Below are 21,742 nucleotides of genomic sequence, written 5' to 3' on the forward strand. Positions count from 1 at the left end.
TGACAATCGCAAACCTCTATTGCGCGACCCAGACCTCAAAATTAGCAATACTGCACTGAATACCACGAATTATCCCCGACCAATGTAAAGCAAGCAAGGCAATCGTTGAGAGCGGTCTGTCATTCACTACCACCCTAGCCCAGACACTTCATCGTGACGTTCCCCCCCGCATCCGCATTCCACAGCGCATCCCACCCGCCATTCTCCAGCATCGCAAACGTATACATCCCCTTCTCAACAACCCACTCATACCCCCTATCCAGCATCCTCAGATACCTCCCAACCTCGACCTCCATCCGCGCCGTCACCGTGCTCCCCGGCTCAACATACACCCTCTGAAACGCTACTAGCTGCTTCAGCGGCTGCGAAATCTGACTCACGCGTTGCAGCAAATACACCTGCGCGACGTAGCTCCCGACCACATCCCCCGTATTCGTGACATCGGCTTCGAACACAAGCGTATCTCCCGCAGTGAAGTTCGAAGTGCTGCCAGCAGAAGTGGCGCCTCGGTAGTTTGAGATGTTGAACGTGGTGTACGACAGGCCGTGGCCGAAGGGATAGTACGGCAACGACTCAATGTCGGTGTACCACTTCTTCTTCGCGGTCTGCTTGTAGTTGTAGTAGACGGGGAGCTGCCCCTCGTGCACGGGCACGCTCACCGTTAATCTCCCGCCGGGATTTACCGTGCCGAAGAGCACGTCTGCGATGGCCTGGCCGCCGCTTTGGCCTGGGAAATTCGCGTCTACGACGGCGGCTGCGCGGGAGTAGTATTGCGGGACGGCGAAGGGGCGGCCGCCGTGGAGGACGAGGATGACGGGCTTGTTGAGCGCGAAGATGGCGTCTGCGAGGGCGGTTTGGTTCGCGGCGAAGCCCATGGTGCCGCGGTCGCCGGATTCGCCGTCGCTGTTCCATGCGCCGCCTAGAGCGAGGACGATGACATCGGCATCTTGAGCGATGGACACACTTTTCTCGATGGGAGACTTGCGGTCGACGAGGTTCCAGAAGAGGTAGACTTGGGAGTTTAGGGAGCCGAGGTTTTCGATCTTCTGGTATAGGTTCCAGGTCTGGTATTCCAAGCGGATGTGGTAGATTGTGCCTTTCTTGAATGTGAATGGCTCGGAGCCGGGCGGAGCTTGCGTGCTGTTGTTTATTGAGTAGGAGCGCTCGGGGATGTTGGACAGGATGTTGCCGGCTGTTGTCGACGGAACATCGACGTGCAGTTTCCCGTCTACGTAAATCTTCGCGGTGGTGTTGGCGCCCAAAGCGACCCCTAGCCATCCATCTACGTCGTCGTCGACTGCCGGCACCAGTTCGCCTTCCCATACAACGCTGAAGTTGTTGGATGGCAGACCGGGTGGCGGGTACAGACCCCAAGAACCTACCGGCGTCTCTACCCTCTTCACTATCGGCTGACTAAAATTTGTGTCCGCGTAGTAAGTGGCTTTTAAGCCCCCGGAAGAGCCATTGACCGACAAGTGATAGGGCGGGATAGGGTAATGTGCATTATACAGCCAGGTGTTCGCGCCCATACTGGCCACCAGCTTCCCGCCGGTGCCTCCAAGATGGTTCAAGATGCCTTGCTGGAGGGTTGTAGAATTGGCTACAGGGGCCATCCCGTATTGACCAGAATAATCGCCGTAGTTGAGGATATCACCAAACGGGCCAATCAGCGCAATAGTCTGACTGTTTCCATTGTCTTTGCTCAAAGGAAGGGTTTTGTTTCTATTTTCCAATAGCACGATGCTCTTCTGTGCGGACTCCAAGGTCAAAGGCACATGGTCTTTTGTAAGCTGGTAAGGATCCACGTCATCGGGAATATAAGGATCGTTGAAGAGACCGAGGTCGTACTTGACACTGAGAACCTTCTTGACCTTTCCTCGTAGTAGGGCTTCATTAACGGTGCCGTTGGCAATCAGATCCTGAGTAGCGTTGAGAAGCGTGTAGAGAGGATAATCGTAGAACTGGACCATTCCTCCGGCATTGTAGTATTGTGCGATAGCATCGGCCGGCGAGTCAGCGACCTGGTGTCCGACCTGCAACTGTTTCATGCCTAGTAAAGTTAGCGGGCGCCTCTTTAGATGTAAATCAAGAGACACATACCGGTGTCATCAGCAGTGACGAATCCATCGAATCCCCATTCCTCCAACTGCTTATAAAGCATAGGGTTGACATGGCTGGGCACATCGTCCAGCTCATGATATGCCATCATCACGCCCCTCACGCCGCCCTTATCTACCACACTCTTGAATGGCAGTAGATGCTCCTCAAGCACCTCGCGATTCCCGTGGCCCATAAACGGCGCACCATTGCTGCCACCTTGTGGCGTCCCATGCGCTGCAAAATGCTTCATCACTGGAGCCACAGCATCACTCTCCGCCCAACTTCCATTCTTCGACAAGCCACTCGCAAAAGCAACACCCATATGCGACGTCAAAACCTTATCTTCGCCCCAGTCCTCTTGACACCGGCCCCAGCGCGGGTCCTTGCACAGATCGAGCACAGGCGCAAGACATGCTTGCACACCGATGCTCCGTGCTTCGGCGGCAATCGCTCTTCCAACGCGGTGCACTAGCTCGGTATCCCAGCTGTTCGAAAGCGCAAGGGCCTGCGGAAACATGCTTTGGTTAAAGCTGCCTACACCATGAAGGCACTCTGCCCAATGCAAGAATGGGATTTTGAGTCTCGAGCTCTCGATGTTGAGACGTTGCAGTTCGTTGTAGTAGGTCTTGTTGAGCGGGTACCAGTCGTGCATGTGGCCTATCGAGGCATTGGGCGTGAAGCGCAGTTCGAAGTCGTAGAGGGAGTTGTCTGAAGCAGGGCCGATGACATTGTCGGCGAAGGTGAGGTGTAGCTGTTGGACAAGATCCGGGATCTCCATTTGCGAAAGCAGGTCGTCGATGAAGGCATCTTTTGCTTCGGTGCGACTATCGAGGCGCGGAGAGATACCATGCTGCTGCGCGTGTGCGAACAGGCATAACGTCGAGGATAGAAGTAGCGACCGCATCCTGAACACCGATGTACCAGCAACACGTCCAGTAAGGTATGGTGGAAAACGCGGCTATTTCAACAGTCCGACACCTCCCCTCCTTGATAAACCCAAAGTGGTATTCCATGATAGCTGGGTGTGATCTTGAATTATCCTTGTCGATGCAACGGTGACAACGGGCGAGGTACCGGCTTTGCCTTTGCGGGACCTTGTTCTGTACACGATGTGTCCAAGTGGGGATGTGAGCGAAGCTATGGATGCGATGTACATTGTCATTGCGGGGGAAGGGTACGACTTTCGGCAAAGATACTCCGCTGGTGCAGATCATGCCGGAAACGCGCTGATAGCGGTGATGCTCCGCTGCCCGTACGTGCGCAAACCAAAATGGCCCGGTCGTTCTCTAGGAGACTGCAATGCGCATTGTTGTTATTGTCGAATACGGTGTCGAACGAGGGAATACTCTGATGTCTCAATCAGCTAGACGCACATGAGCGTTCAGATCTTCTATGGAATGTATAGAAAGATCTGTCTAGGCCGTGTAGTATGACGCATGAGTGTTAGATTCTGTATGTGCAGTCGAAAGGCGTGTAGTTGTAACAAATATCATAAGATGGTTGCAGTCGCCCAGTGTACCAAAGAATGAACTGAGCGGAGCGATCAAAAATCCAAGCAGTGAAATAAAGGTTCATAGCGAGCGAAACGTCGACTCCGCGACTATGTTACATGAAGAGCAGTTTGCTGAAAGACTCGATGCGCGAATGATGCTACGCTTCCTCTGCCATATGTTGCGGCGGATCCAGTGGAAGGTTGAGCGGTTTCCTCCCGTACGTAAAACACCTGTCCTTGTCAGCACATCGCCCCCCTGACACTTACTCCGTGATACTTACACCGTCTCATACATGTACGTCTTCTTCGCCCCCAGATACGGCATAACATCTTCAGTAACCCACTTCTTCGCCTTCTCCTCACTCCACCCAAGAATCTTCACAAACATCTTCATAGCTACCGGCTCAAAAGCATGCCTAAGATCCTCCAGAAAGTAAACACCCAATTTCTTCATTTTCTCGCCCTTTGCCCACGGCCCACACGGCCAATACAGTCTTTTCTCTTCGACAGCCTCGAAGCCGATCTCCTGCATCCACCTCTTGTAGTGCTGCACGTTGTTCCACGGGCGCCCAATCTTAGCGCCGCAGGCGGCTATCAGCTCCAAGAATGCGCGAAGCGGGTGTTCAGGCGGGGGCTGTGGATCCATGAACTGGAATGGAAAGAGGCCATCTTGAAGCTCAAGGTAGCCGCCAGGTGCGAGGTTGTCGTAGGCTTTCTGGATGATGGATCGTGGATCCGCAAAGCATGTTAACAGCGCGCGCCCATGGATGTAGTCGAAAGGTCGTGAAAAGTTCCATTCGTCCTCTGCGTCTGCGATTTCGAAGTGGCAATTGGTCGGGACATAGTTAGGCTGAATAGGTGAGAGGTCGGTGCCCATTACGCGTGCGTCCGGATACTGTTCCGCTGTAAGAAAAGTCAACATACTGTATCTGCTGGTGGTGCAGATGGTGGAAAGCTACCAAAGTCCATCGCCCATATGCCGGTGCCGGTCGCTAGGTCGAGAACGCGCTTGGGGCTCCCGATAGGTGCGAGGGCTAGAGCACCGTCGCATGAAATGTTGAAGAGCATATGCTGGAGATCCAACCTGTCTCTCTCTTTCTGCATACTGCGTCAGAAAGTCTGTTACTGAGGGCGGGGGATCTAATTCCTACTTCATCGTTGGGCAGGAAATATTCTGGCGAACGTTAATCAAGGCACCTTAGGCGACGCGTAAAAACCTACTGCCAGACTTATATCCATGATACGTGCGCCCAAATTCCTCCACGGAAGTATAGATATCGCTTCGTGCACTCGTCGTCGATGATCTGGTCCTCATCAACAATTTGTTTTCACATGCCACTATACCGTGACTACACGTACGCATATGTCAGCCCACCGATGGCCGAATCGGTCTCGCTGCTGTCCTGCACCATGTTAACATGTGCACTCCGCGGACCTAACCCCGCGTATCTACTCGTAGTCCGCGCGCCAAGTCGCCGGAACTGATTGACTTACATCGCTTTCCGGGATCAGCACGTTAGAGTATTCGGGCTCAGGTACGTTGGTGCCGGCCATGATGGGAGACAAATAAGTAATTATGCGCGCACAAGGGTGACACGCAGATGCTTGCGGGCCACGCGAGTTTATGGGACGTGTCTGAAGGAGGATCTAGTGCTTTGCCTATTTAGTCGCGCAGTGCAGAAGCGTGGAGTGGACCCTAGTCTAGCGGTCCATACGAGGTCGGTTGTGTGGGGTGCGGTATTTGCAAGATCGAGAGGAAACTTCTTGATTTAAATGTTTGTGTCGCATCCCTAGCGTCGCTATACTACTGCCGCTTCAACTTGATACGGTGCTGGAGCTGGTAGTCTGAGGAAGCGCGCTTGTCATAGACGTTGCGCTATGCAGTCGCTGTTTCGCGCGAGAAAGGTATGCCGCCTTAACGCTTCAATTACAACCGAATATAAACGCTGACCATAGTGACAGGGGTACAGGAACAGATTTGCGCAGTCTAGGAATCTAAAGCATAGTAAAAGCACGGCCGTAAATCATTGCCAGTAGAATGGCAGCTCTATCATGCCGTCATGTCCACGCGCGAGACTCGTGTAGCTCCCAGACCCCCGACCCGAAAGAAAAGGAAGCAGTGCGTAATGAAGAGACAGCGCCTCGTCAAAAGTTTGGATACACTGTGTTACCCCAGGCTGAACGATGCTGTACCCAGAATTTTGGCCCAGTACTAAGTAAAGGCCCTCAGGCCAGACCCTTGAGCTGTGGGTGAGGGGAGGGTGATCGGCCTCTAAGCGCAGGAGAGCTGGGCTTGAGCATGGGGCTGGCCGCCGTGCTCAATGCATCCAAACTGAGCTGACTGATGGCGTCCAGGTTTCCTTGAACATTTTCTTCGTTCAAGTCCAGCATGAGACGCAGCTCGTTGGCCTTCAGAGGGTCTCCCAGTCCGACAATCAACTGCTCCTTGTTCGCGCTGCCCGCGATGTCGTAGTAGAACCAGTGATAGCTTATATCCTCGAGTTTGTGTGGTTCTGCCGGGGTCGTCGTGCGGGCCATGCAACGTCGAATATCCATGCCGAAGACGCCAGAGATGGACGGCTCACTGCCCAGTCCACCCAGCGTGGAGTTCCTCCGCGACAGGGCGCGGGGCACCCTCGCGTCTTTCTCAATGGGTGCTTCATTCAGACTCCTGGAAGCGCCTGCATCCCGCAGCTTTGCCCGCTTAAAAACTGCCTTATGTAGCTCCGTGATGCCCACCACCACGTAGAATTCCTGCTGCTGCTTGGCCAGGTTGTATATCCACCGCTGCGCCTCGGGGTCGTTACACACGGCATGGAAGGCATCGAGAGGACGCTGGCTCGTACGCTGGATCATCTGCTCGGCCGACACCGTCAGGAGATTGGGCTGCCTGTAGATACGGCCAAGCTCGTACTTGGTGCCATAACTAGACATGAAACGGCCCTCATTGTCGACGGAGAAGACATCCTTGTAACGCAGCTGAATGTGATAGTCGTTGAGCTCATCGACAGCTTCGTGGGCTTGCTGCGAGTAGAAACCGTCCCGTTCGGGGTGAAGAGGATGCGTGAGGAGCTGGCCTACGACCACATCGTTGGATGGGAGGGGCTTCGGGAGGAGGCCGTGGAGCACCATTCTGCGTGCGGTTTGTCGGCTTTGGGTTGAGTTGAGTGCGCGACAGTAGAGATGCGACAGGGCAATGAACGAGATGCGCTCGATCTCCAGCGCTCAAAGGGAGAGCTGAGGTTGGAGAGTGGATGTTGGGCGATGCTCAGGGCTGACATGGTAACGTTGGAAAATCTGGCCCCTTGCTCAATTTAGCTAGCGGCTTGGGGGTTGGCACGTTCATGGCTACTGCCTCTGCATTGGACCTCGCAGGTACACAAGAAAGGAGAAATCACTCATCAGCATACGGTAGACGAGGGACGTTGCAGATGAATGTACCATCACGTGCAACCGCGTTTGGGTAGATTGGCCAGCTTCGTCTCTAGTTTCGCCGGCATCGGCCCCATCGCCCCTCATTTCCAAGTTTAGGCATCACGACTACGAGGCTGAGTACTGCGCTCTACACGGCGCTCGCTTACCGAGTAAGTTGACCTCTGGTAGGAACAGATTTGGAGCAATCGGTACCAATACGACTGTCAGGGGCACGAAGGCTGCTTGGTTGGACTCGGGACGTATCCACGTATGAAAACTTGGCTCGATACGCGTCCTACTCGGCCGCGCATTTGCTCGATGCTCAAGGTCAGCTTCGCGTAGTACACGTACGAATCTCGTCGGATTTGTGCTCCGTGATACATGATATGTTGGTGTTGGTAAGAGGCGACTGCTCGTTTTCCTTTTCCGTTCGAGAGCACCCCCGCGTTGTTCCACGGGCGGGAAGAGAAAATGGTTCGCGCGGGCAGAGCACCCCGCTGGTCATGTTGTGTTTTACGTGCCACAGCGTCTCGAGCTCGGTGCAGTAGTAGGCGACATATCCGACACTGCAACAACTACTGCTTGAATCCCGAGCAAACGTGTCAATCCAAGGCCGGCATACGACTATTTAGCCACTACCAATGACTGTATGTGGTTAAATTGTGGGCGAGGCTGGTCAGATGTTGCATGGTAGCCTTGGTAACTGATCAGTCACGAAGGAGAGTCTCCTTGGAGTTATAAGACGATGCTGCATGAGATCAGGCTAATGCAGGACGAGCTCTGCTGGATGGTATTACAGGTGAGCAACGCGGTGTTTGAGATGACATTGGGAGTTTGTCAAGCTCGTAATCGCTGACCGTGCATGCGGGACCGAGCCGCAAGACCGCGGAAGAGGCAGGAGATTGCAGAACACTGCGGCACATGTGCGAGAAAGGTGGCCCCTCTTGCTGGATCAAGCAGAGTTTTCAAGATCGCAGAGTGACACGCATCGGAGATCGAGTTGTCGGCCAGTGGAGTGGCATGGTTGACCGGGAGCTTAGGCGCGTCTGGAATCTGTCGTCGCCTTATCGATATGCGCGCAGCGGGGCAGAAGCAAGCAACGGGGCAACGCTTCTCTCTACAGCCCACTTTCGGTGGATAGCTCGGCCACCAAACCCATCTTCGCATCGCGTAGTAAGCCGATACACGCCTCCAATTGGCAATTCCGACCCGCTCCATGACGTCGGAAATGCACGACAAAGATTTCCCACGTCAACGTCACCGGCGGTCGCTAGACCGGAAGCATTGGAGAGTTCCCACTAAACACCAGTACTTGTACCCCTCTTCAGCCTCTTCTGCCCCTCCTTCGTTCCATCGCTCAATTGCTCTTCACATACTCCTGATACCCCTTCCTATTTCTATCCACATCTTCAACCAACATGCCTTCCCCCATCCCCGAAGCAACTGAGCTCAAGGACCTCCTGTCCCTCAAGGGCAAGGTCGTCGTCGTCACCGGAGCCTCCGGTCCCACTGGTATCGGAATCGAAGCCGCCCGCGGCTGCGCTGAGTTCGGCGCCGACCTCGCCATCACCTACAACTCCCGCTCGTCCGGCGCCGAGAAGAACGCAAAGGAGCTCAGCGAGAAGTACGGCGTCAAGGTCCAGGCCTACAAGTGCCAGGTCGACGACTACGCCAACGTCGAGAAGCTCGTCCAGGACGTCGTCAAGGACTTCGGCAAGATCGATGTCTTCATCGCCAACGCTGGCAAGACCGCCGACAACGGTATCCTCGATGCTACCGTTGAGCAGTGGAACGAGGTCATCCAGACTGATCTGACTGGCTCCTTCAACTGCGCCCGTGCCGTTGGTCTGCACTTCCGCGAGCGCAAGACTGGCTCGCTCATCCTCACTGCCTCCATGTCTGGCCACATCGCCAACTACCCCCAGGAGCAGACCTCGTACAACGTCGCAAAGGCTGGCTGCATCCACATGGCTCGTTCGCTCGCCAACGAGTGGAGGGACTTCGCTCGTGTGAACTCCGTCTCCCCTGGTTACATCGACACTGGTCTCTCCGACTTCGTTCCCCAGGACATCCAGAAGCTCTGGCACTCCATGATCCCCATGGGCCGTGATGCCAAGGCTAAGGAGCTGAAGGGTGCTTTCCTCTACTTCGCTTCTGACGCTTCCTCGTACACTACTGTAAGACGTTCCACTTTAAAAATTGCATAACAATCACTAACGCGGTCGCAGGGCGCGGATCTCATCATCGACGGAGGCTACACCACCCGGTAAACGTTTCGCTACGATTTAACGTGTCATGACAATATATGTTGGGGATAGGGAATTGACTGTATAAAGTTGACCATATACCTGGACGCTAAATAAAATGTTAAATATTTCAAAACATATGATACCACCACATTAATGGCACATCGTGACGTTGTTGCTGCTACCCTCGCGTTGGCCCCTCCACGTGTGTCATCGTCGTAGGGTGATGGTTGTCGCAGGATGGTGCGGTTGACCGGTTGCAGATACGACGAGCGCAATTAGCAACGGCAACGAATACTGTCAGTACCTCGGCACGCAAATGAACTTCGCGCCCCGCTTCGAAGTCAGACCGATGTGCTGAGGTCAAGGGTTTCCTGGGCACGAAGCCGGTCCGACTCATGGTCGCGTGGTCTCCCCCAGACCAGGTTCAGAAGATGTCTTCCCGTGAATCGCATTGCACGATCTGGCTTCCGCGGGATGGCGCCGCCACAAAGTCGGGGAAGTGAATCGACATCTGGGGTACTAGCTCTTTCGTGCGTTGGCGCGCTTTCACATGCGGAAGCGACGCGTCTCGTTGCAGTGAGGACGGACTTCAGTGACAGAAAATCCCCCAGGCTCGCACCACTATCGTAACTTTCGAGACTCTCGTCCGTAACTGTGCGAGCTCTATAAATGCTCATCGACTCGTAGGCATTCTCCGTGGGATGGTTCAGCAAAAGGCAAAAGGCAGAAGGCAACGTTGAGGTAAGCTCAGCGGCCGAAGAACGAGTAGGTAACAGGGGTAGCCGAATATCGAACGTCAGCATTCTTGGTAAAGCGTCAAATTCTGCGCATTGAAAACAGTCACATGGCCCAAAGCAACTATTCAAGATTATCTTGTCCAACCTTACCTCCAACCTGGTTCGATAATACCATAGGTAAGTAGCGCGAGGACCCTCTTTGGGACAGCTGACGCGCAGTACCTTCCTTGACTACCTTCCTACAACGTCATAGTACCTGCGAGTATCCGCTGTCGTTATAAGCGACATTCAATAATGCCGTCCCAGGCATACAGGGAGCCATGTGTAGGGCTGAGTTGACAGGCCAATGCTTACACGCGGGAGGCAGAAACTCCCGCGTGACACTACATTTTGGGTCTTGCAACCGTGGACCCATTCGTCAAAGTGGAAAGACCGTCATGGGGTTTTGACCAACCACACGAATATGGAGCAGCTAGTCGTCCACCTTACACAGTGTAATTTTATAAAGACTCCAGCAGCCTCGCTCGCCTTCCGACACCCTCAAGCCTTGCTGACAACAGCTCAACTTGATCGCCTGTCAACCTTTATTCAAAATGAGGGTTCAAGCTTTTCTTACTGCGTTGGCAGCTACCTCGCTCCATGAGGTGGCAGCGAAGCCTCTTCGACGGCAGGAAGTTGACCTTGCCACTCGGATCGAGACTGAGAAAAAGGCCGCTCTTCAAGGGGTGCTGAACAATTTCGGTCCTGATGGTAGTCAAGCACCGGGAGCTTCTGCGGGCGTCCTAATTGCATCTCCATCAACAGACAACCCTAACTGTAAGTGCGCGCCTTCTATGTTCTCAAACCCAGCGGCAGGACTAATGCCTAGCAGATTACTATACGTGGACACGGGACGCAGCGTTGACCCTCAAGATGGTCATCGACGAGTTCCTACACGGAGACGAAGACCTTCAGTCATATATCCGCGACTACGTCAAATCCCAAGCTATCTTGCAGACTGTTTCCAATCCATCAGGTGCTCTGGGCTCAGGTCGTGGACTGGGCGAGCCGAAATTCTACGCAAATCTCACCCGCTTCAACGGCGACTGGGGTCGACCGCAGCGTGATGGACCTGCGCTTCGTGCGACTGCTCTCATCACCTACACTCGGTACCTTCTCAGTACTGGCATCGACTCAGACAACGCCGAAGCCAAGGACATCTGGTTAGTCATTGAGAACGACCTCAACTACGTCTCTCAATACTGGAACCAGACGGGTTTCGATCTGTGGGAAGAAGTCGATGGGTCGTCTTTCTTCACTACCGCAGCTCAGCATCGTGCTTTAGTCGAGGGTGCCGCCTTGGGAAAGCAGTTGCAGCAAGATGTTTCAGCCTACGAGTCGCAGGCTCCGAACGTGTTGTGCTTCCTTCAGACATTCTGGAACGGGAAGTACGCCGTGGCGAACATCAATGTCCAGCAGAGTGACTTCAGCCGGAGTGGGATCGATGCCAATACCGTTCTCACAGCGATCGCTACTTTTGACCCGGAGGCCTCTTGCGATGATACCCTCTTCCAGCCTTGCTCCTCGCGTGCATTGGCAAACTTGAAGGAGTACATTGATTCCTTCCGCACCCTATATACCATCAACAAGGATGTCTCTGAAACAGGCACAGGCGTAGCAACCGGCCGATACGCCGAGGATGTGTACTTCAACGGCAATCCTTGGTACCTAACTACCTTGGCCGTACCAGAGCAGCTCTACGACGCAATTCAGCGATGGAGCACCATCAACACCATCGCCATCGACGACACTTCTTTGGCGTTTTGGCAATCAGTGTACCCATCCGCCCAGATCGGTACTTATACCAAAGGCGACTCCGACTTCACCAAGCTCATCGACGCCGTCCTAGCCTACGCCGACGGCTTCGTCGAAACAGCTCTGAACTACACGCCCGAGAACGGTGCCCTCGCCGAACAGTACAGCCGCGAAGACGGCACGCCCCTCTCCGCCCGCGAACTCACCTGGTCCTACGCCTCTTTCGTGACTATGCGCGCCGCCCGTCTAGCCGCTACCTCGGACTACGCCCAAGTCCCCTCCTGGGGCGCGCCATCCAGCCCCCAAGTCCCCGACACCTGCACGCCCAGCTCAGTGAAAGGCACGTATGCACCCGCCGTCGCGGCCGGTGCCCCCGCAGACGCCCCAGCATGCACTTACATCGTCACTTTCAATCTCAACGCCTCGACTTTCTACGGCGAGAACATCTACCTTTTCGGCAACTCGACGGACTTGGGTGACTGGCGGGTCAGCGATGCGCTTGCGGGGAGCGCAGCTGCGTACACGGATGAGCGGCCGCTGTGGACGTTCATGGTTGAGCTCCCGGCGGGTGCGGCATTGGAGTATAAGTTTGTGAGGAAGGAGCCGAGCGGCGAGGTGCTGTATGAGGTTGAAGATCGGAGCTTGGGTGTGCCGGAGTGTGGGGATGAGGCGCCAGGAGAGGAGACGGTGGAGGACAGCTGGAATGGGCCGGTTGGGGGGGAGATGGAATGAGTTGGTGGACAGGACTTGAATAGGGGAGGTTGACACGTTGGCATAGAAGGTCTGGCGGGAGTCAGGGACGACAATAGTCTTGGTCTGGGTCATGGTGGCGCATATGTATACCAAGTACAAATAGCTCACGTCCACTATGCCGAATGTCTGTTCGTCCCACTGATATCAATTATTTCTGTTTTAGGGAAACATTGTTTACAGGCGTGCAGGTGTGCTACTGCATTAACATCAGGAACAGCATGGGCAATCTCGATTCGAATGATGTTAACCTTGTAGCGAGGCAGATGGATGCAAAGAGTAGGGCGTATGAGGCTAGCTGATATGGCTGGGACGGAAGTGTTGAGATGGTTGGCAAAATACGTGACTTCGACGCAATCTGCAAAGGTTAAAGTTTGGTGGGCCGTGTCGAAAATACTGAGATTGCGTTTTACTTAGACAACGGTTGAAATGAAGGAGAGTTGTATAAGCTTCTTGTGTAAAAGTTGGTTGTGATACGGGGGTGCTGAAGTTGATGATTTGAGGTTATATGTTGAAATAAGGCCTCTGAAAGTGGTGCCTATAGCTGCAAAATCTCGGTGTACTACAACTTAAACATACGAATTATATAAATAGTAATCATCAGCGTCTCCCGTTCGATCCGAAACAATACGAGGAGCTCGTTTTACTTGAGTAATAGCCCCAACTTAACTCTGCGACACCACAGCGGCAATGTTCAATATTGATATTGCTTATCAGTAGGAATTAGAAGTAGAGCTTTTGCGCTATAATCATGTCTTTCTAGAGATATTCATTATCGTGGTAGACAGTTATTCCTCGTACTAAGCCGGGAGCGCGGCTTCCTTCTTGGCGCCCGCGGACTAGGAGCCTCCGCAACACGTCTCACCCAGGCACCTACGCTTTCGCATCCTCGTTCCCACGCGCACATTTACACGAGCAGGCTCACCCAAGGATGCTCCTATAACGGGGCTATCCACTATGAAGCCGCCCACCACTCTACCATGGATCACTGGGGCGACCCTTGGGCCGACGATGCCGACGTAGACACACACACGACCATCGCGACTCCCGCGGAGGTAGCCACCGAGCCAAGACCGCCGCCGAACGCCGCACATACGCCTGAATTCAAGCCTGCGCCAATTGTGGTGAATGGCTTTCTGGATGATGCGGGATGGGGAAGTAATGCGTGGGCGACGACGCCGAGTCCGCGGGAAGATGGCGATGACGGCGCCTTTGGTGGAAGGGAAGCTGAAAGGAAGCTGAGTTGGGGTGTGCACACTGCGCAAGAAGAGAAGGAAACTATACCAGTGAGGGACGATGATGGTGGTTCCAATGCGTGGGCCACGGCGCCGGGAAAAGAGGATGCATCTATCGATGCAGGAACGAACGGAGTGGAGCACACGGCAGACTGGGATGCGCCTAGCCCACACGATGAGTATACGCGCCCGGACAGCTTACAACACGAAGTAGGGAACGAGTGGGCCAGAATCGAGGAGGTAGTGGAGGAGTCCAAGGTCGTAGAGAATGGCGTTTCGGAAACGTCGGAATCGGCGACGACAATCCAGGCAGAAGACACGCCTGCGCGAATCGAATCAGAAGAACCAATGGAGGTTTCGCGCGAAGACGATACATCTACGCGGTCTTCGGAATCTCATTCTGAAGGTAGCCGTAACGAGGCGGTCACTGAGTCGCCGAGGACATCGGTCGAAGAAGAGCAAGCGGCTGTGAAAACCGTGGAGGCAATACATGAGGATGTAGAGGACTCTTCGGATCTTGGAGATCCTACGGAGCAGCAGGAAGTGACCGTGCAGGAGGTGGAGGATGATTTTGGTGACTTCGAGGATGAGGTGGCACAAGAGGCGGCTGAGACTCAGCTGGGCGTGGAATCGACCTTTGGTCAACCGGAGTCATTTTCTAAGAACATCCAGGACGACATGGCTAGCGATGCGCAAAATCCACCAACAGAAGCCTTTGCGACCATTCCTACAGGTCTTGTTGGCAACTTTACCTTGGATGCCAAATTGTTGGCAGAGTTGTTTCCTCCTGTGAAAGATACTCCAACATTAGAAGAACCGCCAGACGATCCCGTAACGTCTACCTCGGCCCGCAAAGCTTGGTATCGTTTGACGCGCAAGCAGACTATGCGTGAATACAACAACGGAGCTCTCGACGACAACTACATTCGCGTAACATGGAAGACGTCGCAAATTAGATTAGAAGCGACCAAGACTGTAGCGCGATGGGCTAACGAAGACCGCGTTGCGGGACGTGGACCAGGCGCACGAGCGTCGTTCTTCTGGGATACTCCTCACTCTCCAACAGATAAGAGGACCTCTTTTGCATCTCTTCATAGTAGAAAGACCTCAACAGCCTCAGTATCGAAACCTGTCCGTCCTGTTAGCCAAACTGTCCCGCCACTATCGACCGATGTTCCTGCTGCTTTTGATTGGAGCTCACCCTCTTCGGCCACGCATGCAGTCCCGGACAATATTGGTGTGCGATCAACATCCTCTCCTATAACGGCGAAGCATAATGCAATCATGAAGCTACAAAGGCAAACCGGAAGGGCGGCTTCTGTGGATTTATCTTCTCGTCGGAAAGAGCCATCGTCACATAGGAGGACATCTACTGCCACTGAGCTTCGTCATAACGGCGCACTAACAGCGGAAAACCGGTCGAATATCTCACCGATCCAAGCACCATCTAGAGCGAGTCTCGATCCGTGGGCCCCAACGACTACATCATCACCAGTAGCATCCATTCCGGCACCAGTCAGCGACCAGATTAACCCATGGGCCAGTCTCGGACAGCTGGACACGGGTTCTGCTCCTAAGCTATCCTCAACTGCGCAAGACGAAGATGATGATGATGAATGGGGTGAGATGGTGGAATCGCCCGCCGTGTCGACAGTTCAGACGCCCATCTCCACGATAGCACCCACGCCTATTGCCGAGCTCTCAGAACCGCCAACACGTGCTAATACCGTGTCTGCACCTTCTACATCACTGGCATCCGCGCAACCATTGCCACCTCAACCGCTACCTCCGCCAACCGGGCCAGGACATGCGTCTGCTATTGTGCGTTTGCAGGGCACCGTCTCACCTACTTCAGCGCTCTTCGGGCCTAAGGCTTTAGTACCTACAGACTCTGAAGAGCGCATCGGACCACATCTGTTGAAGAAGCGGGACAGATCGAGAGAGGCAACGCCGGAGAAGGCGAAAGCGGTGCCTGTGCAGATGCCGACGATGGACGAGGTACTGAGCCAACCGCCGCCTGCGAACAAGGAATTTATTGAGGGGAATGGAGAAACCGAGTTCTCGGCTACGGCGATGCCTGCACCTCTTCCAGAATCTGACACTGGTGCACCTATTGGCGAAGAAGATAATCTTCCCATCGCTGACTCCACCCCCTCACTAACTCCGGCCTCAGCTGCAGATCAACCCAACTGGGGCGACGACGCCGACTTCTCCATCTTCGAGTCCGCCCTTCCTCCATCAATACCTACCACTGCACCACAGTCCCTGGCAGACAGCGATCCCGCAGATCCCTTGTCGATATTCGACTCCCCTATACCCTCCGAACCATCGGCATCCTTCGCGCGATCAGCACCACGGCCAGCCACACCGCCGACGAAACAGCCCCTCACAAGCGCGACGAGTTTGGCGCAGAGGCGGAAAGCTGAGGAAGATGATGTTGTTAGATCGATTGTGGATGGCTTGCCAGACTTGGGATATATGTTGCGTAGGTGATAGACGAAGAAGCAGGCTTTAGTCTGCCGATAATGTAAATATATAGGCATTGCATGCATAAAAGGCGTTTTGGTGTACTAGACATGAAGGACATGAAGGGTGGGGTTTGTTCGTCATTGGGTTTGGCCAAGTGGTGCATGTAGTTTCAATTGTATGCTTGAGCGTAGTGGTGTATGCTGATCGAACCACGATTCATAGTTAAGTCTGCAAAATCGTTCCTTGACTGGTGTGAACATGCCGTCCATTTACGCACGTTCTCACGCACTTGGCATTTCTACTTCGACGATAAAATTGTTACCGTATCGCCACCTACTCCTTCCCCTTCCGTTTCCTGCCTCTAAGCCCGACTCCCTTAATCAGATCAGCCGCCTTCTCCGCAACCCCATAAACCGTAAACTGCGTCGCCGGCCCCACCAGCGCCGGAATCGCCCCGCATTAACCACCCTCAGCACCTTTGTGTCCACTTGTGTAACATTACTTCCAATCAGACGCATTGCATATTGATTTTTCGCCAGCCGCCGATATTGGCTTGATGGCATCTCTTCGTGATCTCACTTGTACTGCCTTCGACAATCATTAATCAATCTCCAGCTCGGTGACCAGGTCCTGGTGTAATGAAAATGCGGTTTGCTGCCGTAATTGCGACATTCTGCTTTGCATGGTCTGTAGCTGGTACCGGAAATTTAACGGCTCATATTCCAGTCGAGAATACATATCTATTACCTCGACCGTTCAACAACACGTTCAGACATCCATTTGTGGATGCCAATCTATCCGACCCGGATATTACTCGAACGATCGACGCTGCGCGAAGCTCGCCCTTCATCTCGTACGATGAAGAGTTTGATGAGATTCTGGGGTTCTCGCCTCAAGTTCTACTAGTAGCGAATAGCTCGGAAGTATTCGCGTTCGAAGCTGGAGTATGGGTTCCACATCTTAATCAGGTGTGGTTCACTGCTTTCCTGAACCCTACGCCCGGATACATCACCATACTGGACTTGAACACTTCCAAGACTTTCAGGCCGAGTCTAATTGGAAGTGGCGCTCCAGTGCTCGTCAATCCTAATGGCGGATACTACTTCGATGGGCTTGTTTACATCACCTCATTCGGCAACGCAACAACCGCGCCCACTATCGTGTCAATCGATCCGTACACATATGAAACCAAAGAAGTAATCAATTCGTTCTACGAGCTGCCTTTGAATGGCCCGGATGATATTACATTCGCCATGTCCAGAACTACCGGTCAGCCGTGCATGTTCTACAGCGACTTCTACTTCGCCGCAGAAGGTCTCCCAGGCGTTTGGGACGCACCACAACAGCTTCCAAACGCGGTCTGGAAGTTTTCCATGGCGGACAAAAGCTTACAAATGGCTGTATCGCCGCTCGACGTGCAGACGCCTAATGGACTCGCCGTCAATCGCGAAAACACATTGCTCTACGTCTCGGACGGACCTGACTCCGCCGTATTTGGGCAACCGTACAACGCGTCCTCAGGCTCGGCAGGACTTTACGTCTTTGATCTTGGTGGTGAGGACGGCTGTACGCCGCAGAACAAGCGTATACTTGGCATAGCTCGACAAGGGTTTGCCAATGGGATCAAAATCGATGACTACGGGCGCATTTGGACGTTTGAATACGAAGGCGTAGTTGTGAGGAAACCAAACGGCAAGGTCTTGGGTGTATTGAATATCCATAACATCCTGGGCAGGGATAGCCCAGATGTTGCCCCCGGCGCGAATTTTGCTCTTGTGAGCGATGAATTGTACATCTTGGGGTTTTACAAGGTCTGGAAGGTGAAGCTGGGGCAGGTTGTGAAGAGCTGGTACTGAAGCAGTAGCTCGCGTGTTCACATACCTCTTCGCGAGTTACCGTAGGTGTCGAGATGTATCGCCGCTTGGGGACCAAGCTAAATTGACACGTTATTCATTGGTGCACTTTGTGAGGGCAGAGGTGAGGACTATTGTAAGGCGTCTGCACGCTGGCAAGATCCCGCTTTTGGACGAAGATGAGGCTGAAGAGGGTCTTGAAGCGAGAGATTATTTCGCTACAGCCAACAAGGCTGTAATGTCAAATAACGTCGAGGTATATAATAGCGATGCGAAAGTTGTTTGATTACTCTGTTCCTCAGCAAGATCGCTTGTAAGCGTCGCAGGATATGTCGAATCGTTACTCCGAGATACGGACTGCCAGACACGCCAGATAAGCACACCGAACGCCGAAGGATTCGTATTGACCAATGAACCACAGGCAGCCTTCCGCTTAGCGCATAGTGACGAGTATCATATCAGTGTACAAATACAGCGTTTGGCTGTTGATTCGACTCTCGTACTTACATTGGGATAAGTTCCTCGATCAAAATCAATATGAAGCAGATACTTCCTGTACCGTCACCGGTAACCTCTTACTGGCTCAGCCAACCACATAAGTTCAGCAACCTACGATCCACAACAGAGCTACCCGCAGAATGCGAAATCGCAATCATTGGATCTGGCATGGCCGGCATCATGACAGCTTACCACATCTTCAACCAAGCGAAGCAACCGCCTAAAGTTGTAATTCTCGATGCTCGCGAGTTATGCTCTGGTGCAACAGGTCGGAATGGCGGGCATTCCAAGATCAAGCTTTCGACGCTTGCTGGCCAGATCCCCAAGTTAGGTCCGGATGGAGTAGACGAGCTGCAAGCTTTCGTACAAGGTGTCATTGCTAATTTAAAGCAAGTTGCTGAAGATGAAGAGCTGGACTGTGAGCTGGAGATTCGCCGGAGCTTTGACGTCCAACTGGATGATAACGATGCATCTGCCTTAAAAGACATATACCAGGCTAGCAGGAAAGCGGGCCATTACTGGACCAAAGACGTCGGGTTTGTGCTGCCAGAGTATCTCGAGCAAGTAACTTCGATCAAGGGCGCGAAGGCCGCCGAAAGTGTCCCTTGTTGCTCACTCTGGCCGTACAAGTTTGTAACACAGTTGCTCGAGCGTCTCGTCTCGCGGTACCCGGAGCAACTCAATGTGCAGATGACAACACCGGTTACGGCCGTTTCTGTGCTGGCAGACGGAACGAACGCGATCACTACGTCGCGAGGGGTCCTGAAAGCGAAGAAGCTGGTGTTCGCCACGAATGCGTACACAGCAGGTCTTCTTCCACAATTCAAGGATGTCATTGTACCCATTCGTGGTATGGCATCGCACATTGTCCCGAGAGTTCCTGTGCACCCCCATCTTTCCCATACGTACAACATCACCTTCAAACCTGGCCAAGCAGCGGATTACCTCAATCCGCGGCCCGATGGAAGCATTGTCGTTGGTGGAGGAGGATCGAGATTTAAGTCTGACCGTCCGTCATGGTTCGATAACTTCGACGACTCGACTCGTTTTAACAGCGAGGTAGAGGGATATTGGAATGGCTACATGCAGCGCGTCTTCCTTGGCTGGGAGAACAGTGAAGCTGAAGTAGAAAAAGTTTGGACTGGTATAATGGGCAATACGCCCGATGGTTGGCCACATATCGGACGCGTTCCCGGCCGAGACAGTCAATACATACTCGCTGGGTTTAATGGTGGCGGAATGGCCTTTATTCCGACGACTGCGAAGGCAGTAGCGAAGATGGTAGCAGAAGACAGCGACTTCGACTATGTAAAGAGAGAGTTCGGCATTCCGGAGATATTCGCAACGAGCACAGAGAGACTACGACAAGCCTTTACAGAGACAAAATGAAGCCCCGGAGGATTCAGGTGTTGGAATTGTTGTTCGGTAGCTTTCACACCGAGCTTCTGGGCGCGTGTGCCCCGCTAAACCCCTCCAAATGACGCCAGTGGGGTCGGACGCTACCTGTGGCTACCTATCGTGATCTCTCAAGATTTTAGCATCCTGGCACGCGTGGCCCAACACTGTACTCTATCTGTGGCCCCTTCTGCATTCTCCCGCGTTTAGGTAATGCCGTCTCGGATTCAGGCCCCTGACACGATGGGCATGGGGTGGCTGGCTGCCTACTTAACAGTCTGCGGCCCCCTGCGCTCGTAAAGAAAACCCATACGTTCCTCACACGACCTCTCTTCCTTCTACATATCTCATACTATCACAATGTCTTCCGGCAAGACCGTCACTCTTAACACTGGTGCTAAGATTCCGTACGTGACCGTACCGTGAATGCCTACACCAATGTGGGGACGTTTACTGACAAGTCTCTTCCCTACAGACAATTGGGCTATGGCACCTGGCAAGCCGGTCCTGGTGAGGTTGGAAATGGTGTCTACGAGGCCTTGAAGGTTGGCTACCGCCACCTGGTGAGTATTTACGGGCGATGACTCTGGGCGATGGCTAATTGCTGATTGTCAACAGGATCTCGCAAAGATGTACGTTGCCCAGCCGTCCGCCATCGTGCTCTACCCTTCACGCAATCCCATACCTTCACCTCGACACAAAATATCCTGAGTCTAGAGAGTTAAGCTAGACTGCCCCGCGGTGGGGTGGTGGGGTAGCTTGGGAGCTATGGCTGCTTTCTTACGGAGAAATTGAGCTGACAAGATCTTCCACCAACCAGCTACGAGAACCAGAAAGAAGTTGCTCAAGGTATCAAGCGCGCCTTCAAGGAGTTTGGCATTAAGCGAGAGGACGTCTTCATCACCTCAAAGCTCTGGAACACCCAGCACGATCCCAAGACCGTCGAGGCTGCCCTCGATGACACCCTTGCCGAGCTCGAGCTTGAGTACCTGGTATGCGATTGAAATGATGACTGCGGATGGCTATAGAACCACAGCTAACCACATGTTAGGATCTTTACCTCATCCACTGGCCCGTGAACTTCGGCCCGGGCAAAGATCCCCACTCCGACCTCTTCCCTGCGACTTCCGATCCCAACGAGGTCAACATCGACAACTCGATCCCTAATAGCGAGACATGGAAGGCCGTACACGCGCTGCCCAAGAGCAAGGCCCGTTCCACGGGCGTGTCCAATTTCACCGCCAAGTCGCTGAAGGAGCTCGTTGACAAGACCGGTCTCGTTCCTGCTGTCAACCAGATTGAGCGCCACCCCATTCTCCCCAGCGACGAGCTCATCGCCTACGCTAAGGAGAAGAACATCCACATCACCGCCTACTCCGCCTTTGGAAACAATTTCTTCGACATTCCTCTGCTAATTACTCGACCTGAGATCAAGGCCATCGCAGAGAAGAAGGGTGCTACTCCTGCCCAGGTCATCCTGGCGTGGAGCCAGGTCGGTGGACACTCCGTCATCCCCAAGTCGGTGACGGCTTCCCGTATTGCGGAGAACTTCAAGGAGATTGAACTCGATGACGAGGACATCAAGGCCATCAAGAAGTTCTCGGACGAGCACCAGGGCAGGAGGAGGTACAACGTTCCCTACACGGCGAACAAGCCTCGCTGGAGCATCAACATCTTTGACGAGCCTGAGGAGCAGGAAGCTCCCAACAAGTACATCATCTAAGTGGAGGCAGGAGTGTGGTCCTGAGGCGGTCCA

General features: G+C 53.6%; 8 protein-coding genes across 8 annotated transcripts; 5 read left to right on the forward strand and 3 right to left on the reverse strand.

Moving 5' to 3' along the window:
• Positions 1-134: 134 nt before the first annotated feature.
• Positions 135-3,004, reverse strand: N0V89_010317 (uncharacterized protein; the record flags this gene model as incomplete). The annotated part of the gene is made up of 2 exons (XM_056219061.1): positions 135-2,050; positions 2,101-3,004. The coding sequence occupies 2 exons, from the start codon at positions 3,002-3,004 to the stop codon at positions 135-137; spliced, it is 2,820 nt and encodes a 939-aa protein (XP_056066188.1).
• An 865-nt stretch (positions 3,005-3,869) lies between these two features.
• N0V89_010318 (uncharacterized protein) lies at positions 3,870-5,146 on the reverse strand (the record flags this gene model as incomplete). Its single annotated transcript, XM_056219062.1, has 4 exons — positions 3,870-4,495; positions 4,552-4,697; positions 4,952-4,995; positions 5,087-5,146. 4 exons carry the CDS (start codon positions 5,144-5,146, stop codon positions 3,870-3,872), a joined length of 876 nt encoding a protein of 291 aa, XP_056066189.1.
• Positions 5,147-5,818: 672 nt separating this feature from the next.
• On the reverse strand, positions 5,819-6,724 carry N0V89_010319 (uncharacterized protein; the record flags this gene model as incomplete). Its single annotated transcript, XM_056219063.1, has 1 exon — positions 5,819-6,724. One exon carries the CDS (start codon positions 6,722-6,724, stop codon positions 5,819-5,821), a length of 906 nt encoding a protein of 301 aa, XP_056066190.1.
• A 1,700-nt stretch (positions 6,725-8,424) lies between these two features.
• Positions 8,425-9,276, forward strand: N0V89_010320 (uncharacterized protein; the record flags this gene model as incomplete). The annotated part of the gene is made up of 2 exons (XM_056219064.1): positions 8,425-9,183; positions 9,235-9,276. The coding sequence occupies 2 exons, from the start codon at positions 8,425-8,427 to the stop codon at positions 9,274-9,276; spliced, it is 801 nt and encodes a 266-aa protein (XP_056066191.1).
• Positions 9,277-10,585: 1,309 nt separating this feature from the next.
• N0V89_010321 (uncharacterized protein) lies at positions 10,586-12,518 on the forward strand (the record flags this gene model as incomplete). Its single annotated transcript, XM_056219065.1, has 2 exons — positions 10,586-10,808; positions 10,864-12,518. The coding sequence occupies 2 exons, from the start codon at positions 10,586-10,588 to the stop codon at positions 12,516-12,518; spliced, it is 1,878 nt and encodes a 625-aa protein (XP_056066192.1).
• Positions 12,519-13,516: 998 nt separating this feature from the next.
• N0V89_010322 (uncharacterized protein) lies at positions 13,517-18,096 on the forward strand (the record flags this gene model as incomplete). The annotated part of the gene is made up of 2 exons (XM_056219066.1): positions 13,517-16,256; positions 16,967-18,096. 2 exons carry the CDS (start codon positions 13,517-13,519, stop codon positions 18,094-18,096), a joined length of 3,870 nt encoding a protein of 1,289 aa, XP_056066193.1.
• A 534-nt stretch (positions 18,097-18,630) lies between these two features.
• On the forward strand, positions 18,631-19,980 carry N0V89_010323 (uncharacterized protein; the record flags this gene model as incomplete). The annotated part of the gene is made up of 1 exon (XM_056219067.1): positions 18,631-19,980. The coding sequence occupies one exon, from the start codon at positions 18,631-18,633 to the stop codon at positions 19,978-19,980; it is 1,350 nt and encodes a 449-aa protein (XP_056066194.1).
• A 366-nt stretch (positions 19,981-20,346) lies between these two features.
• GLD1 (mitochondrial glycerol dehydrogenase Gld1) lies at positions 20,347-21,709 on the forward strand (the record flags this gene model as incomplete). Its single annotated transcript, XM_056219068.1, has 5 exons — positions 20,347-20,393; positions 20,462-20,549; positions 20,605-20,633; positions 20,807-20,978; positions 21,038-21,709. 5 exons carry the CDS (start codon positions 20,347-20,349, stop codon positions 21,707-21,709), a joined length of 1,008 nt encoding a protein of 335 aa, XP_056066195.1.
• Positions 21,710-21,742: the final 33 nt, after the last annotated feature.

The sequence above is a fragment of the Didymosphaeria variabile genome (assembly GCF_027946475.1).
Source record: "Didymosphaeria variabile strain IMI 356815 chromosome Unknown scaffold_8, whole genome shotgun sequence".
NCBI classification, from domain to species: Eukaryota; Fungi; Ascomycota; class Dothideomycetes; order Pleosporales; family Didymosphaeriaceae; genus Didymosphaeria; species Didymosphaeria variabile.